This window comes from Denticeps clupeoides, chromosome 19 (genome assembly GCF_900700375.1).
Source record: "Denticeps clupeoides chromosome 19, fDenClu1.1, whole genome shotgun sequence".
Lineage (NCBI taxonomy): Eukaryota > Metazoa > Chordata > Actinopteri > Clupeiformes > Denticipitidae > Denticeps > Denticeps clupeoides.
Window position 1 is genome coordinate 1,635,444 of NC_041725.1, and position 18,785 is coordinate 1,654,228.

Here is an 18,785-nt window from a genome sequence, read left to right on the forward strand (position 1 = left end):
GTCATACATGGAGAAGTAAGCATGATGGTCTGGGACTGTGGTACAGAGTGAGACGCTTCCTGACCCATGCAGTATCCTCTAGTATACACCTAGTTACATTTACATTACATTTACGGCATTTATCAGACACCCTTATCCAGAGCGACTTACAATCAGTAGTTACAGGGACAGTCCCACCCTGGAGCAACTTAGGGTTAAGTGTCTTGCTCAGGGACGCAATGGTAGTAAGCAGGATTTGAACCTGGTTCATAGATGCAGAACTCCAAGATAAGCCAGGACATCTTCATGAAAACAACAGATTTAAACCTCAAAAAGCTGGTCTGGGATGAACTAACCAACTTGCACACATTTAAAGGAAATTTTGCAACAGAGATGGGAGGAACATTTTGGTTTCTGAACTGAACTGAATGGTTTCATTGACCTTGAAATGATCACTGAAGCCTCCTGAACATGAGGGATCATAGAATTTAAGGGTATTTTCATGAAATTGTTGCTGTTCATAAATCAGCTGTCCTCCCCTATATGAATGACCCTACCCCAGTCTGTCTAGTGAAGTCAATCTAGATAAAAGCATGGATTAAATTAATGGAATGTCAACATTGCCTATAGAATTTCAGCTATGCTACTGTGAAGAAACCCTGTTCTCTCAGTGAATCTCATAAATAATGGTAGGCTAATATCAGAATATTACTTTCAAGATAGTACCAGATATAATGAACATTTATTACCCTCACACTGTCCAGTATGAAGTAATCAGGCATATTCCTTCATGAAACAAAATGAAACACTAGTCCACAGACCTGCAGCGGTGGAATGGGTCAAGACAATTCCACCTATTAGAAATCCATCCATTGGTATTTAGCCAATTTATTATTAAAAGAGACTATTAATAATAGACTATGGAGACTATCCGGACAATTCTCATTAAATTTCGCTCGCTTTGAAGGGAAAAACAGCACCACAGCACAGAAGACCACACCCCCTCCTGGTGACCAGGTGTTGACTCTGTCCCCGGACAGTGTGAGGAGATCCCTCAGCAGGATCAACGCTCGCAAAGCTCCTGGCCCTGACAACATTCCTGGTCGTGTACTGAAGGACTGTGCAGTGGAACTCACTGATGTCTTCACAGACATCTTTAACATCTCACTCTCCCAGGCTGTCGTCCCCACCTGCTTCAAAGATACAACAATCATTCCGGTGCCAAAAAAGTCATCTCCTTCCTGCTTTAATGACTACCGTCCAATTGCACTTACCCCCATCCTCATGAATTGCTTTGAACGGCTAGTCATGAAGCACATTAAGTCTGCCCTTCCCCCCTCACTGGACCCCTTCCAGTTTGCATATCGGCCCAACCGCTCAACCGATGATGCCATCTCCACTGCACTCCACTCAGCACTCACACATCTGTGTAACTGGCTGTTGGACTTCCTCACAGGAAGACCACAAGCAGTACGGGTTGGCAGTAGCACATCCAGCACCATCGTCCTTAACACGGGGGCTCCTCAGGGATGTGTGCTGAGCCCCCTTCCCTTCTCTTCACTCTGCTGACCCACGACTGCACTCCGTCACACTGCTCCAACCTCTTCATCAAGTTTGCGGATGACACGACTGTGGTGGGACTCATTAATAACAGGGATGAGTCTAACTACAGAAGCGAGGTGAGCCGCCTGGCCAAGTGGTGCGGAGACAACAATCTCTCCCTGAATGTGGAGAAGACGAAAGAGATTGTTGTTGACTTCAGGAGAGGAAACACTCAGCATGCTCCTCTGACCATCAACGGTGCATCTGTGGAGAGAGTGAGCAGCACCAAGTTCCTGGGTGTGCACATTACTGAGGATCTCTCCTGGACAAAAAACACCACTGCATTGGCCAAGAAAGCACAGCAGCGTCTCTACTTCCTCCGCAAACTTAGAAGAGCAAGAGCACCAGCCCCCATCATGTACACATTCTACCGAGGAACCATCGAGAGCATCCTGTCTAGCTGCATCACTGTGTGGTTTGGAGCCTGCAATGCGTCCTGCCAAAAAACTCTCCAACGCATAGTCAGAGCAGCTGAGAGAATCATCGGTGTCCCTCTCCCCTCCCTCCAAGACATCTACAGCACACGTCTCACCAAAAAAGCCCTCTGCATAGCAGCTGATCCCACCCACCCAATGCAAACCTTCTTCAGCCTGCTGCCATCAGGGAGGAGACTGCAGAGTCTCCAGGCCAGGACCAGCAGACTGAAGGACAGCTTCACCCATCAAGCTGTCAGGAAACTCAACTCCCTCCCAGCTCTGCCCCCACTCCCCTCACTCCCCTCTTAAGCTCCACAAACTTTCTGAACCCTAACACACACAAACTGACCATGCACCAGTCACTCTGTGCAGCTCTGGTCAGCCAACTACCTCACTTGTCACTTCGTCACTTTAAAACTTACCTCTGTTGCACTACATGGTTTTGCACTCTCCACCATGTGCCCTTATTTGTATATGGTGTTTTTAAAAATTGTATATTGTGTTTTTTTTTTAAATTGTATTTATACCTTGTATTCAATGTTACTGTTACTGTTTTTGTATTTAATGTTACTTGTATGGGTCAGAGAGTAACGTATTTCAATTCTCTGAATGTCCTGTACATGTGGCAGAATTGACAATAAAGCTGACTTGACTTGACTTGAAATTCAGTTCAGGTTTCTCTGCCCAGGGCCAGATGAAAAGATTATTATTGTCAGGAGATGAAGCTGCTCACAAAATGCCAATATCTCAAGTCTATGATTGTTTACAACATGTTTAGTTTCCGTGCTGATTTTGAAAAAGTAATCACTATCTAAACATGTTACCATTCAATTGTATCCCGGAAACCAACATAAAACACATTCAGGTATAGAGTGCCAGCATGTGATTTTTTTGTGTAGTGTACAAGTGATCTCTGTCAATTCTGTTAGGGAGACAGTTAACGAATGGGTTGTGTGAGATGACCCATCGTTTGTGTAATAATGTCTTTCCTTGACGTTTGATACAGATGAAACAAAGCAATCCAATTTAAAATCCTGACACACCCTCACACATGCACACAGAGAGAGAGAGAGAGAGAGAGAGAGAGCTCTTCAAGTAAGTGGGTGTGCTTGCTTGGTGGCTTTTTAAGAGTGTATTGTCCTGTCAGGCTTGCCCTGAATAGCTGTGAAATATTGAGAGCACTTAGCATCTGATGAAACACTTGCATCTACACTCCTGTATGTGGGTGGGAATTTACTCACACATGCATAATTTATTACACGACCCTTGACCCAAGCATGTGTATCAGCCATAAAATTATGTCCGCCGATATGTAAAGTGTAATGTTTTCAGCAAGAGATGGTGAGAGAGCTCTAAAACGGCAGCCCTTGTCAGATGTTCCTAGTCTACAGCGGTCAGGATCTATCAAATCGCAATCCAATTGAACATCTGTGGGATGGTGTCAGATACCTTTAGGGGTCTACTGGAGACTTTGCCTTGAGAAGTCGAAAAACTCAATATAAGATCATAATGTAATGGATGATATTTATTATTTGATTTTGCATTAGACATTTTTATGTGGGTGGAGCAGATCTGCAAGAAATTAAAGTTTCAATAAAAATTTTTATTCTTACAACCTACTAAGGGTAGTTAAATTAGATCCCAAACCAGCCCCTGATGTCCAGAATGGTACAAAAAAATCAGAAACACCCACATAGCAAGCCTTCTTTTTATCTGTTAAAACAAGTGCTATACTATTATGATGAAATCTATTTATAAATATTGACTGACTGACTGACTGACTGTGAAATTCCTCTTTTTCCAGTCATTCTGAATTTCGTTCATTTAGGTATCTGTGTGTGTGTGTGTGTGTTTCTTTATAGGAAAGCGTGTTTGTGTACCTGCTGGAAGTGGGGAGTGGCCGTCTGCTGTGTGCGGACCCAGTGCATGAACTTCCATCCGAGGGCAAACTCAGGTAGCGCGCACACACACACACACACACACTGGTTCCAATCTCAGACTGTATTAAAAATTGAAAAAAGATTCTTACTTCTCTACATTTTGCAAATATATTTGGGAAAAAAATCTGTTTTTGGGAGATATTTTGGCCATTACAGATTTCTCTAGAAATCTGTCAGCTGCAGTCCATATGCATGGAGCATTTGGATGCGCAGACCGGTTGGGATGCAGTCTGACCACATCCTCTGTCAGGGAGTCTGAACTGCTGCCGATGAGATATGCACTTTTTCTTGCTGACCACACCTTCGGGGCTCAGAGCAGTGTGTGTTTGGTGCAGAGGTACAAGCGCAGCAGCTGTCCGACATGCTCAAGGGATTTTGAAGGATCTCACCTCAGAATTGACCATAGTCATAGCTGAGTTGGTTGTTAGGAGTGGCCTAAGTTAGGTTTACATTTGTGGTTTATGTCCCAGGAACACACTATCATGCACCTACACAGAGCTCCAGCGTTTCAAATGGTGCGCATCATCTAACCCGCTTACTCTCTCAGGGTACACATTCTGCTACATCATACAAATAAGATGGGGTTGTGTTAACTTCATGGCAGCTACACTCAGATTGAAGATATGGAAGAATAAGAGGCAGGGTTAAGCCCAGTGTGATCAAGAGTTATCCTGTATGCACACAAATTAAGCAATCAATAGCCTATAACAATTACTATAATCAGTACATTTTTCCATTAATATTTACAGCATTTATCAGACGTCCTTCTCCAGAGTTACTTACAATCAGTAGTTACAGGGACAGTCCCCCCAGGAGCAACTTAGGGTTAAGTGTCTTGTTCAGTGGGGTTTGAACCTGGGTCTTCTGGTTTATAGGCGAGTGTGTTACCCACTAGGCTACTACCACCAAGATACAATGATTCTTTGTATCTTTTTGTAAAAAGATAAATAATTTTTTATTAATTGAATGCATTTCTTTCACAAACCTTGAATTATTTATTTTTTAGGCCATGCCTTTTCTGACCAATTGATCAGGACATTAAACAGACTGGCAACCTAAAAAAAGGAATTTTAAAGAAATTTCGTGTTGAAAATACAGAACAATATTTGTCACGACTACGGACTTACGGGGGAAGGAAGTGCAGAGGTCTGACATGCTGGGAATGGGATTTTATTAAGAAACAATAAACACAAAGAAAGAATGGCGCGGTGGCCAAAAACGGGAAATAAAGGGGAACAACACAAACAAACCCGCAGGCGTGTGGCGATTGCCAGAACTGAAAATACTAACACCTACACGGTTACAATGTCAAGTTCACGAAAATGCTGGAGATCTCGAAGGGGCGGAAGTCTCTGGCATTTATGGGGCGTCAGGATTGGAGTCAGGTGTGGAGCCCAGCTGCAGGCAATCCTGACAATATTGTATGTCCTTCAAAGATTTGCATGCATTTCCCTTTTACGTTAACTGGTTTAGGCCACCTCCCTTTATGGCATGCAGATCCTTGAAATTACTGATACGCCTGTCGAATATGACTGTACACATAGGGACAGGAAAATATAGACACAACCACGTTTGGGGAGGAACTCCACACTGCTGTCCTACAACTGCATCACCATCTCCAAGTTGAAGATTGTGACGTTTGCTGACAATAACACTATTCATTCATTCAGATATTAGAGCTATAAGGAAGAAGTTCAAAGGTGAATGATGTCTTTTTAATAAGTGAATGTATAAAGATATTTGCATATTAGCATTTAATGTTTATTGCTGAATCATATGTCTGACAGCAATCCTTACTTTCTAAAAGAAATTAAGGACATTATCCATTTCTCTTGAACACAAGACTTCGATTCTGAATGGAATGGCGTGAGCATGAATGATTTAATGGTGAGAAATGGACAGAGTGAAAGATGAGCAGGATTTGAATGCCTCTGCTTTGTCCAGGTGTAGCTCCCTGCGGGCCGTCTGTTCTCCGTCCCTTAATTAGCATCAGAAAGAGTTAAATTAACATGCGTTTTCATGGCGGTACAGCACTGTCTAAATTCATTTCAGAAACAGAGCCAGCGTCTTCTGCCACAGAGATCACATGGGAGAAACACACATCAAACAGTGCATGCATGAGAGAGACAATCCTGACACATGGAGACAGAAAAAAGCAAAAGCCGTGAATTTGAATGTCACTGTGCTTCGCTTTGTGCTCTGCACTGTAATTTATTTTAATTCATTTGTCTGTTGGGATGTTCCCAAGTCCCACTGCGTCAGCGCCTGTTGTACGGCTTGCTTTTGTCATTAAAGGTCATGGACAAACCCGTCCACAAGAGCTTTTTAGAAACACAGCACCTGGCCAATATTAGTGTATGGCAAGTGGCTATATGACAAGGCCTGTCTCTGTAGTTCAGGAGCTTGGCTCAGTTTTTTTTTCTACATTTGTTAGTTTGTGCTTGTGTGTGTGTGTGTCAAGTGCACGCAGCAAAAATTTGCTATGTTATTTTTCAATAATCTGTTCCTTATTCATACCCATAAAATACAGTACTTTTCAGAAGAATGCTTGTTCTCAACACAGTTCATGAATCTGCTGCATACAGATTCAAAGGCATACAATGGCAAAAATGTAACCAAAACCCAGTACATGTGACATATTAGTCACAAAACAGGGATTTTTTTGACAAGTGCTGCAGACATGAGACATGAGCATTTATAGAGAGGGACACAGGTGAACCACAGAGTACAGAGTCCTGTGAGGTGGCCACAAGGGCCTTAAGAAGAGTTCTATATTTAGCTCACCAAAAAACATTAGTTGAGTCCAAACATGGCCTAAATGATGCAACTCAAATTCAAAATCTGGTTGGAACTTCTTATGCAAAAAAACAATAAACATCATAAAAGTGCAACCAATAAAAAAAAAGTGATCAACGTGATTTTAACTTTTCATGCTGAACAATCAAATCTATTATTATGCATAGTATGATGCAATTGGAGTGCAGTTGAGCTTGTACCCAGCTACATTCCCAGGTTATTAAGATCGATCCCATGTGACGTGAGTTGGCACTGAAAGATGTAAAAAGCAGCCGTCATCTCACTTACAATTTCTCTCATCACACCCTCTATTCCCGAAGTGGAGAAAATGTTTGTTTTCACCACCAAACCAAACATGCAGACAGATTATCAGTTAGTTTTCAAAAATCTGTCTGTATCATGGCATCTTTTTTTTCATTTTGCCACATGAAAAGCACACATTCTCGAGTTTCAACGAAGCACATATTTTACGTGTCAAAATAGATTTAGGTGATCTTATTTACAGGCAAATGCGTAGACTACATATATCATCGAATAAATTTTGCTTATGTTATACGATTCAAGCTGTCATGTGATATAATGATCACCCAAAACAATACCAGATGAAAAACAAAATGTCCATTAAAATATCAATTTTAACTGTTATTGTACTTGAACTCTGCATCAGTTCTCAATATCGGAAAGCTCTCCCTAACTCACACTAAGTCCTAGCATTCAATCCTTCCAAAATCTTAAACTGTAGTCAGTAGTATGAAGCCACAAGACACTTAACCCTGAATGTCTCCAGGGTGACTGTCCCTGTCACTACCGATTGTAAGTTGTTCTGGATAAGGGATCATGTAAATATATATATAGGGATAATATATAAATATATAAAAATATAAATGAATATACAGTACAGGCCAAAGGTTTAGACACACCTTCTCATTCTGAAGGCATCCAAAATATGAATTAACTTAACAAAAATGTAATTAACAAAACTTACTTATGTACAAAAAAATCTGAAATAACTAAAAACATGTTTTATATTCCAGTTTCTTCAAAATTGCCACCCTTTGCTCTGATTACTGCTTTGCACACTCTTGGCATTCTCTTGATGAGCTTCAAGAGGTCGTCACCTGAAATGGTTTTCCAACAGTCTTGAAGGAGTTCCCAGAGGTGTTTAGCACTTGTTGGCCCCTTTGCCTTCACTCTGCTGTCCAGCTCACCCAATGCAATCTACCAATGCAAATTCACACACCAATGCAAAAAACACATTGAATGAGAAGGTATGCCCAAACTTCAGTGGCAGAGTAATTATTGGCATTCCATTAAAAAAATTAATGTAAATTTCAAATTCCTTTGACCTACAATTTATCCAGTAAACTAAAATTAGTCTTCAGAGCCACAATAAACCACCATACTTTTACTTTGGATACCTTTGATACTTTTGAAGTACCTTTAAAGGAAAATATTTTTGTGCTTTTACTCAAGTAGAAATTTAAATGAAGGACTTTCTTATACTGTAGTAAAATTTTACTTTTGGTACTTTACCTCAAAGATATGGTTTGTGTACTTCATTGACCACTGTTCATGGTTTTCTCAGATGACACTGTAATGTTTTTAAATATAAAGTCATTTTAACATCTCAAGGGCATGACCATGACCATGGTCTCTCTCTCTCTCTCTCACACACACACACACACACACACACACACAAACACAGACACAAGATCAGTGCGCTTCTGTCCTTCCATTTGGAACAGGAAATGGAATGTGTTATAGGGAACAGAGATAAAAAAGGATGTCTGATAAGCGGCTTGCTGCTCCTTTATAAATAAAAGAAGTTTTATTCCCCCGGCTGAAAGCGAGATCCATTTTCCCTTATCTTACAGGGGTCAGAATGAAACCCATCATTAGTAATAAAACGCAGTGCTGTGTGATAAGGGTGGCTTCCCTCTGCGATCTTGCCCAGAAAGGCAAACAGAAAACAGTTCAGTAATCTTCCTTCTTTTTCTTATTCACACCTCTCCAAGAAGAGGCCATTTTTAATTTGCAAATCGTAACCTCATGTGGTCATTTTTTGTGTGACAATAAGTATAAACACGAAATATCAAATCATCTTCATTTCCATTCTAGTGTCCATTTGCTTGACCTGCTCGATGGCTGATTTAAATATTCCTCCCTTTTCCAGGGCAAATACTACAACTGGATAACTTGGTATACAAAGCCTGGGACCTAGAGAACCAGCCTCTAGATGTATTCACATTTAGAAAATTGAAATCAGACAATAGTGTCTGCTAAATGTCTGCATTTTGCATTTCTAATCAATTAGAAAATGCTTTCATGAAGTGCTAGAGGGATGAGAGATTTTTTCAAAATACTCCAACCATAAAACAACTGTCACGTAACACCGGTCATGTGACCCAGGTAATGTGGAAACAGTCCTTTATTGCCATACGCCATCTCGACTTCGCTCTGCATCATCTCATCTCCTTGTCCCACTACCTGATCCTGATTTGTTTCTGCGAGTGTCAACATCTGTCGGTGTTACTAGGTCTACTGATCCGCACTCACAGAGTAAAATGGTGGAGACTAAGCTGCTCGGTCTCCTGTCTTCTCTCCACCATGTGGCCACAACTATTTTGTGCTAAGAGCTTGTGTGTTCTTGTGTAGTGTAAAGTCATTAAATGAAAATCTGTTGATGAAAGGTAACACATTATATCATATTTCATGAGAAATTAATGTTATGCTGTATATTAGTCAGTGAAATCTCCGCCTTCTGAACTTGAGTAGATCCCATTTTGCCACCCAAACTTTCCTGAGAGAGAGTTTTGGACTTGCTCCTCAAACAATGCAGGGTGGCAGGGCACATATTCTTCTTCTGGGGATACCATTTCCGGCCTCCGGCTTGGTGTGTGCGGAGTTTGCATGCTCTCCCCGTGTTGCCGCTGGTTTCCTCCGGATTCTCCTGTTTCCTCCCGCCACACAACAACATAAACATTTTTCTTTTTGGTCCCACAGACCTGAACACCACACATGGGTTAAAAATATGTTTACAGAGGTTACAAACTTTCATGCTGTTAGCAGGTGCACCTCGGAACTCAATTTCTGTCCAAGCAATAACACAACTAGAGGACGGGCAGGACAAAGGACAAGATTTCTTCAGCTTGACTGCACCACTGACATGACAGTGTTGCATGCTGGGATCTGAGACTGTTTTTGCTCTGTTCCATTCCCCCTGAGTCCCTCATTTCCTTCCAATCATCTCACTTCCAATCATCTACTGTCATCATCTGTCTTCCCATCAGACGTTTCTCCTCCTTACAGACCTCTTCCTTTCTCACTCTTCTGTCTTTTTCTGACCTCACATTGTCATTTACTTTCAATTCCATTTTACTTTCAAATTCTTCTCCCTACCCCTGTCTCTTTCCTCTCAGGGATGGGGTGATGAAGCAGGAACGTTTGCAGTGTGCAGGTGTGCCAACCTCTGAGCTGCATGAGAAACAGAAGAACAGCTTAGCAGCACCCTTACCCCCCGACAAACAAGGTCTGTGTGCGAGGAATGATGTATGCATGCGTGTGTGTGTGTGTGTGTGTGTGTGTGTGTGTGTGTGTAAGGACTGATCTATGCATGTGTGTGTGTGCATCTGTGTGTGAGGACTGAAGTATGCATCTGTGTGTGTCTTTGTACATTAATAAGCACATGCAACAGGGATGATCTGACAGGTGTAGAGTGGTACGATAGAGAAAATGACAGGAAGCAAAAAACATCATTATAGGGGAGAGTTAGAGTGTGTGCAAGAGTTTAAGAGAGAGAGAGAGATGGAGCAGGGGAGTCAATGGGGGAAAGGGATCGGTGAAGGAGAGAGAGGAAAAAAAGATACAAAGAGATTCTCATGAGAAGTTTGAGATTCCAGCACAGTTGCTATGCTTGCACTCTTCTTGTTCCCATGACGACAGTCTCTGGGTAGAGGTTGTCTCCACACTTCCTATTTTTACATGGAACCTTTCACCTCGCTTCCATGGTAACGAAAAAGCACAAGATGACCGAGGCATGAGAGCAAATGAGTGAGCATAAGAGCAAGATAAAGAGAAGATCTGTTAGATGTATTTTGTTATGAATTATAAATGAGTTATAAATTAACTTTTGTGGAAAATAGATGGTGGGAATGAGTGTTCATGGGATGCGTTTTGTTTCAATGACATAATAACATGACCAATTTCTAACAATTTTTTCTGTCTCTCAGCTGTAATAATCCCACTGGTAGATGAGGACCTGGGCTTGGTGATTGCTGTATTGTTGGTGTGTATTCCCTGATATCTCCTCCGTGTGACTGTTGGTTTTTCTGTGAGGAACACCTCTGAAATGCAAACACACTGACTGCACTTTAATAACAGCCTCCTGCCGTGTGTAGAGCAAAGTGCCATCTGCCTGAGGCCAAAACAGAATATCATGGACTACAGTCGTAAAAATCACAAACACGGAGCTTTCATGCAGTTTCAGCCAATATTACTGCAGCAACCTCAAACCACACTTTACCATAGTAAAGCCACAATTAACAAAACTTTCAACAAAGGCGAAAAAACAACTGGCAATGTTGTTGTGTGTACATTAAAGAAGTCCTTTTTTTTTGTTAGGTCGTGATCTCAAGAAAAATATTTTTAGCTAATTGCTAGATTCAGCATCATGGATTATTATTACTTTAATCAGGGGCTGAAACAAGCAGAATTGTCTTCCACTGAGAGTCACCTGAGGACAAGACTTACAGAGTTATATACACAATTAATATAATAAGTGTGAGTACTTCTAATTTTATTTCCAGATCCTCTACATTACTGATACGTTCAGAGCATTTTTACCCTCAGGCCAGCAGAAGCCACCCACAGCACATAATTAATGCTTTTAAGCTCTTATCTCATGACAGCTTACAATTATTATCATTTTTAACTTATTTATTCTGCTGCTAATACTCACACATGGTGATTATACTAGAATTGTGTCTGTAGCGCAGTAGTCTCAGGTATGTTGGGGTTGACACAGGAATCCCTCTGATATAATAATCATCTGAAATATCTTTGAAATAATACATCTGATGTTATTTGTATGATGTTAACATATTTCAAACCTTGAAAATTAGTCTGCTTGCTTACATCCATGTAAAATGAGTTCACATTGCTCATTATAGTGCGGATTGCATTGTATGGGTGCAGGGGGCAGACCATCTAGCAGAGCTCATCAAATGCCAAAAAATGCAATTAAGTCAAAATAAATAGAAGAGGATATAAAAAAAATGTGTGTAATGACAGCATCCAAAGCTGAATAGAAATACACAGGTAAAGCACAGAGAGGAAGAAGTGTCAGGAACAGAACAGCTAGTTGGCAGCGTCCTGTCAGCCACCATCTGTTAAAGCCCTGCCAGGACTGACCCATAAAGCAAGACTTGCTCAATGGGAGGTTACCTGGCACCATCTGCTGACCTGTTGCCATTTCACTACAGATAGTCATGGTAGGACCATGATGCCCAGATACTGTCAAGGGGTCGTAACACAAAGCCACCATGCTGGCACCTGTGAGCTGCATGTAAGCAGCAAGGACTTGCCTGGGTGGCTGTTGGAGACAGAAACAGAGGGCTCTGCCACTGCACCTGTGAGGGCAATGTTCCTGTAGAGGGAAAGTGTAGCAGGTTGCTGGTTAGTTCAGTCACATGTAGACTGGCACTCTTGGATCTTTTAAAAGTTCTCACTTAAGTGGCAAAGAGACAAGCAAACATGAATCCTTTTAGCAAAGAAAATATAAAATATTACATGGATATATATGGGTAAATTGTCCAGTTGTTAGTTAAGGATTTACTCAAGATTCTTGACATCAGTGTTAGCCATGAACGGATGTTGTCAACCAAACCCTCCACTCTTCCAATGCCACCCCAGGTGTCCACGTTGTGCCAACTCAGGTCCAAGCCTTTCCAAATTGGAATACACAAGGATCAGAAATATTGAAATTATAATCAATTATAATCAATTAAATTAAATCAATTAAAATGCATGTTGATTTTATGTGCAGAATTACTTTGCTGTTAATGCTGTTATATATATTGTAGCTTTATTAAGTGCAAGGTCTGTGAACTCTCTAGAGTGATGGACCTCCCAGGGAAGGGAGACATAAAGTCTGCACCTTCTCAGGTTATTTAAGCCACTGGATTTTAAAGAGAAGCACTTTTACATGGATACTATAAATCAGCTGTGACAGTAACGCTTCAGTCATAAACAACCACATAAACAACCACAACAACCACAGTCAGTCTCAACAACCACAACACTTCATAGAACTCTAATACACTCCAGCACTTTCACTTTCAATGACTTCTGGAACCAATGCCCCCAGAATCTTTGCACAATTTTTTTTACCTTTCACTTTTTACTTTGACACCTTCACCCTACCTGTTACACATATTTTATGTTTTATGTTAAAACATAAAAGTGTAATATTTTATTATGTTGGTTCATTGGTTCATTGTATACTTGCAATATTTGCAATACTGTGGTCTGTAGCAGTCACTAAAGCATTTCACTGCATATCATATCATACAATGTATGTGATGTATGACAATGTATGTGACAAATAAAATTTGAATTTGAATTTGAGCTCCATATTGAATGGACTATTGCTATAGAATTAAGAAAAAAAAGGTCATGGCACTATTGATATTCACACTATGCTCCCAAAAAAAACACAAACTGATGCACACACACATACAAACACATGCTCTGTTGTTCAGACAGTTATTTTAACTATTTATTTATTGTCTTCTTTTTCCTGGTAGTTTTGCTGTAAACAGCTCAGTGTACAAGATGAGCAGCACCTTAATACACTGGAGAAGCATGTACGTTATCCACACACGCACACACAGACACAGACTCATCAAGTCCATGGTGATTGAGTAAAATTGGCCCCATGTGTGTCCCTTCCAGGCTACTGTAGCATGCAAGCGGGTCAGAGCCTTGCAAAAGACTGCAGCATGGCCACCGCCGCCCCTGTCTCCTCCGCTTTCCCAGAGTCCTCTCCTAACTTCTGAAGCCACAGTACAAGACTACTGCGAGTTGGACCGGAAGATTTTACAGCTGTGCGGTACAACTACACACATCCAAATATGCACACACACCCATGAACTCAACAGAAGCGGGAAGATGGGAACATGTGCCGGCCACCCACGGGCCACCCACGGATCACATATACCTTTTCTAGAAAAGATACACCTGTTACTGCACGTCTACTAAAGAAACCTATCTTAGTTAAATTGGAATATTGTCTTACCTCATGCAGCTTTCTTTTAGCACATTTGACAGCGATGACAGCAGAAGATGCTGTCGGGCATTGGCCATCATTAACGCTCATAGTCTTCACTTGACAAATGATTAAAAAACTACAAATCAAATGTTTTTTGATGAAATAGGCTCTGGACTTCATGTAATTGACGTTTTATGTGTTCCTCAGGTGAACTCTATGATTTGGATGCAGCCTCTCTGCAACTGAAAGTCATTAACTATGTAAGAAGTCCCTCTTCCTTTGTGTGTGTTGGAGAGAGAATCTGTGCATCAGATAATTAGAGTAGGCTTTCAAGCAATAGAATCAAGGTTACCGGCCATAGATGCACACACACACATATTCAGACACACAAGTCCACATTCGTTTCAATTCAGTGGGGGATGAAAGTGTTTGTCCTTGAGCAGATAAGAGCAGCACAGAACACACCGTTCATCTGTTTTATTAGCTGCCAGCTTTGCAGTGAGAATGTGTGTGAGTAGGAACCTCTCTGTTGGTGTTTTAATGTATTAGACTGGAACACAGTTTTAGATAAGAACCTGGGAGACTTTTGCAAGGACGCTCCCTCTGAGGCCTTACAATATTGTTAGTGTGTAAGTCAAGTTGCAGAAATGTTTGCCAAAAAGCTATTATCTAAAAACTCATTCTGGACTTATTAAAAAAGTTAAATGAACATTCATATAGATAATTCAAAATGCAATAATACACAGATATGAATGGGCAGATGACCCTAGACGGTTTACATTACAGCTGCAGAAGGAGACTCAGTCTAAATGCTGCTGCCTTCTGCTGGTGTCTGAGGACAATCATCAACTTTTCTGCCAAGTAAGTTGATGCACACAATCCCAGACATCCCACCCCCAAAACATATGCGCACACAGCAGACCCTAACACACAAAGTAAGCAGTTGCGTTAATGTAGAAAAAACATGTAGCGTTCTTAAAAAGGTCATCATCATGTTTCTGTCCAGGTTGTAGGAGAGAGAGTCCTGGAAGAAGAGATCAGCTTCCCGGTATGCACAGCATCAGGAATAATGAAATAATGTCAACAAACATAAACATATCCGGCGTGGGTTCTGTGCATCAGTTCTCTCCTTTTCTGTCTCCGCAGCTAATGTTTGGGCGTTTTGGTCAGGTGGTGGAAAAGAAAAAATCGATCACACTTCAGGATGTGAGCCAGGTAAATAAACACCCCCGTACACACACATGAACTCTAGTATCATGCTTATGAATAAGTGTATGTGTGTATATCATAACAGGAGGAGCACAGGCAGCTAGACAGTCTGTTGGGATTCAAGGCGAACTCCATGCTATGTGTCCCCGTCCTCAGCAGAGCCACGGGACAAGTGGTGGCTCTTGCTTGCACCTTCAACAAGGAGGGCAGCCAAAGGTGAACACAGCACCTAATGCAATGTTGACAAGAACATGCTTCATACTAATCAGTATAATATAAAGATATGAGCATTCATAAAAAGTGTCCTTCATTATTTTTGTCACCCCTTGTAAAAATAATCACTATTTGCTAAAATACCGTTAATATGCTTATTCTTATATTTTATGGAATCAATGATGTCATGTAACAATGTTTCCAGGGCATTTGGAGGATAAACAGCTTATTTACATCATAGAAAGGGTTTGTGAAAGTTAAAGTTATAGTCCAGCTGGTTTCAATGTTGTAGCAATATTTTACTCCAGAAATGTATGTTTGTGGATAACTGATGGAAGGCTTCTTCCTGCCATACCTTCCAAATAATCCATAAATTTGGATGTGTAATTCGCCAACATGAATTCCTGATAAATATTTCTGTCTGTCTCAGTTTGATGGGGTAAAATATACACCCAGGTAACTTTATCACAGTTCTAGTGGATGACCCCTTTTTTATTGATTTCTGGGATCCCATTTATAGTAGAAATGGGAATTTTCAGGGGAGTAAACTTTTTATGCATTCCCTGCTCCCTCATTGGATCCTTCTTTTATTTGCCAGGATAATAAATGGCTGAGGAGATTTGTCTCAGGAAGTCAATGGTTTTAGCTGAACCGTTCCTGTACATTCCAATCAATGTCCAATTTAAATGGAAAACATGCTTCAGTTACATTGTTTCACATTAGTTTCAAAAGTTGCCACCAATTGTCACATTTTTGGTTACTGAATGAGGAAAATAAAAGTCTGATTTAACTCGTTTTAAAGCTGGTGCCAGTAATAGTGGACTGTACTATATATATGTATATACAGGCTATATATACATCAAGATCTGTTGTATTGTGATACAACAAATCTTATTGTGTTCATTTCTGTACTGAAAGAAAAGCTTGTACAGAATTAGTCTCCAAGCAATCCAATCATCTCAAGATGGGGTTGCTCCTTCTTGTACATCATATTATTAAAACCACTCGACTCCTTGCAATAAATAAGATGGACAAATTAATTATTTACAGCATTTATCAGACACCCTTATCCAAAGTGACTTACAATCAGTAGTTACAGGGACAACAACAACAACAACATTTATTTCTTATATAGCCCAAAATCACATACAGTATGTCTCAATGGGCTTTGACAGGCCCTACAGAGGACACCCCCCACACTTGACCCTTCTGCACACAAGGAAAAACTCCACAAAAAAAAACTCTAGGAGAGAGAAAAAAGAAAGGACGAAACCTTGGGAAGGAGTGATACAGAGAGGAACCCCCTTCCAGGGTAGAGTGAACCTCCAAATGGTGTCAGTGCAGGGTTGGTGATGATTTGTACCATATAATAATAAATCCTACAGTTGTAGGGTTGGAGAAGTCCAGAATGTAGTCCAGTGTCATGGTCTAGATTACGTGTCCATAATGATGCTACTGGTCCATTTGAAGATCCCTATAGCTGTAGTTGTAATGGCGGTGGTGGCTGTGGTGACCCTCTGCTTCGTTTCATGGTATGTCCTGGTTTAGCAGTTGTCAGGATCCAGGATTTATTTGCTGGTCTCTTCACTGGGGTCTGCCAGTAGTCTGGGCGCTTGATTCCGTGTCTCGGAGAAAAACAAACAGAAGCAGCGGCAGACGGTGGCACTGTACGACCGATACTGAAATATGTGGTGATAGTGGTATATTGGTGCTACAGTGGCCTGGTATCCTAACAAGGACAGCCTAACTAGGGACTTTATTATTGACAATGCGGCAAAGTGAAGTGAAATGAGTGTCTAGGACTTTAACAAAAAGCCAGAGAAAACAGATTTTGAGATAGGATTTTAAACAAAGACAAAGACTGTGTCTGAGTCCTGGACACTGACAGGCAAGCCGTTCCACAACTGCGGAGCTCTATAGGAGAAGGATCTGCTCCCAGCTGTGACCTTCTGTACTTTTGGTTCCAGTAGTGACCCTGCACCCATTGATCGAAGGGGGCGTGGCGGTTCCTAAAAGAACTAAAAATTCGCTCAGGTATTGCGGGGCGAGACCATTTCGAGCTTTATAGGTCAAAAGTAGGATTTTGTAGTCAATCCTAAATTTGATGGGTAACCAGTGCAGTGATTGTAAGACTGGGGTGATGTGGTCAAATTTCCTAGTTCTAGTTAGAACTCTGGCTGCAGCTGTAGTAGCTGGAGTTTACTCATGCACCTACTACAGCATCCAGACAGTAATGCATTGCAGTAATCTAACCTTGATGTAATAAATTAATTGTCCAACTTTTCTGCATCATGCATTGAAATGATATTTCTTATTTTCGCAATATTTCAAAGGTGAAAGAATGCTATCCTAGTGACATTATCTACAGTCCCCCCCCCCCGGGGGGGTTAAGTGTCTTGCTCAGGGACACAATGGTAGTAAATGGGGTTTGAACCTGGGTCTTCTGGTTCATAGGCGAGTGTGTGTTACCCACTAGGCTACTACCATCAATTATTCTAACAACCTTAACATTAAATGTTTTAAATGTTGAAAAATGACAGTCACAAAAGCCCCATACTAGTAGGTAGCAGTGTGTGTGTGTGTGTGTGTGTGTGTGTTGTGTTTGCCAGTAAACTGGTGGGAAGTAGTACTTACCTGGCAGGGGAGATACCGTGATCAAGAAGGCGGTTCACCCAGGGCGAGGCTCGGCCATTGCACTCCGGCTGTGCTGACCCCTGCGAATTCCCCAAATGTGAGAATCTCAACCGCTTACATTTTTTTGGGCAGTGGTGGCCTAGCAGTTAAGGAAGCGGCCCCGTAATCGGAAGGTTGCCGGTTCGAATCCCGATCCACCAAAGTGCCACTGAGGTGCCACTGAGCAAAGCACCGTCCCCACATACTGCTCCCCGGGTGCCTGTCATGGCTGCCCACTGCTCACTAAGGGTGATGGGTTAAAACCAGATGACACATTTCGTTATGTGCACGTGTGCTGTGCTGCAGTGTATCACGATGCCAATCACTTCGTGTTAATTTAGACAGATGAGAACATTGTCTTATGAGCACTAAAACAAATCAACCCTAATGTCTTTATTACATGCACACACACATATGCTGAACCTCTTTTCTCTCTCTTTCTCTCTCTCACTCGCTCCTTCTGCCAGGTATACCCAGGCAGATGAGCATGTAATCCAGCACTGCTTCTGTTACACATCCACAGTTCTCACCAGCACACTGGCCTTCCAGAAGGAGCAAAAACTCAAGTTAGAGTGTCAGGTGAGAAAGCGCGACGAAAGGCGAATTTGCTGGTCACTTAACATTCCATCATATTTTGTCCTGGTGCATGGTGTAGGACTTGTCTAAACCAAAATTTAGATGAAAAAATCA

General features: G+C 41.4%; 1 protein-coding gene and 1 pseudogene across 7 annotated transcripts in view; both read left to right on the forward strand.

Annotated features, from left to right (window-relative positions):
* The window catches only part of pde2a (phosphodiesterase 2A), a 109,556-nt gene that overhangs the window by 83,231 nt on the left and 7,540 nt on the right, over positions 1–18,785 (forward strand). For all 7 annotated transcript variants that reach the window (XM_028961446.1, XM_028961451.1, XM_028961448.1 and 4 more), the window contains 11 exons: positions 3,860–3,951; positions 10,153–10,262; positions 10,963–11,018; positions 13,537–13,596; positions 13,685–13,841; positions 14,208–14,260; positions 14,787–14,861; positions 15,007–15,048; positions 15,147–15,215; positions 15,295–15,425; positions 18,563–18,674. In XM_028961446.1, coding sequence (XP_028817279.1) covers positions 3,860–3,951; positions 10,153–10,262; positions 10,963–11,018; positions 13,537–13,596; positions 13,685–13,841; positions 14,208–14,260; positions 14,787–14,861; positions 15,007–15,048; positions 15,147–15,215; positions 15,295–15,425; positions 18,563–18,674 — 957 coding nt within the window. The remainder of the gene's footprint in view (positions 1–3,859; positions 3,952–10,152; positions 10,263–10,962; positions 11,019–13,536; positions 13,597–13,684; positions 13,842–14,207; positions 14,261–14,786; positions 14,862–15,006; positions 15,049–15,146; positions 15,216–15,294; positions 15,426–18,562; positions 18,675–18,785) is intronic.
* LOC114769793 (uncharacterized) lies at positions 18,049–18,200 on the forward strand (annotated as a pseudogene).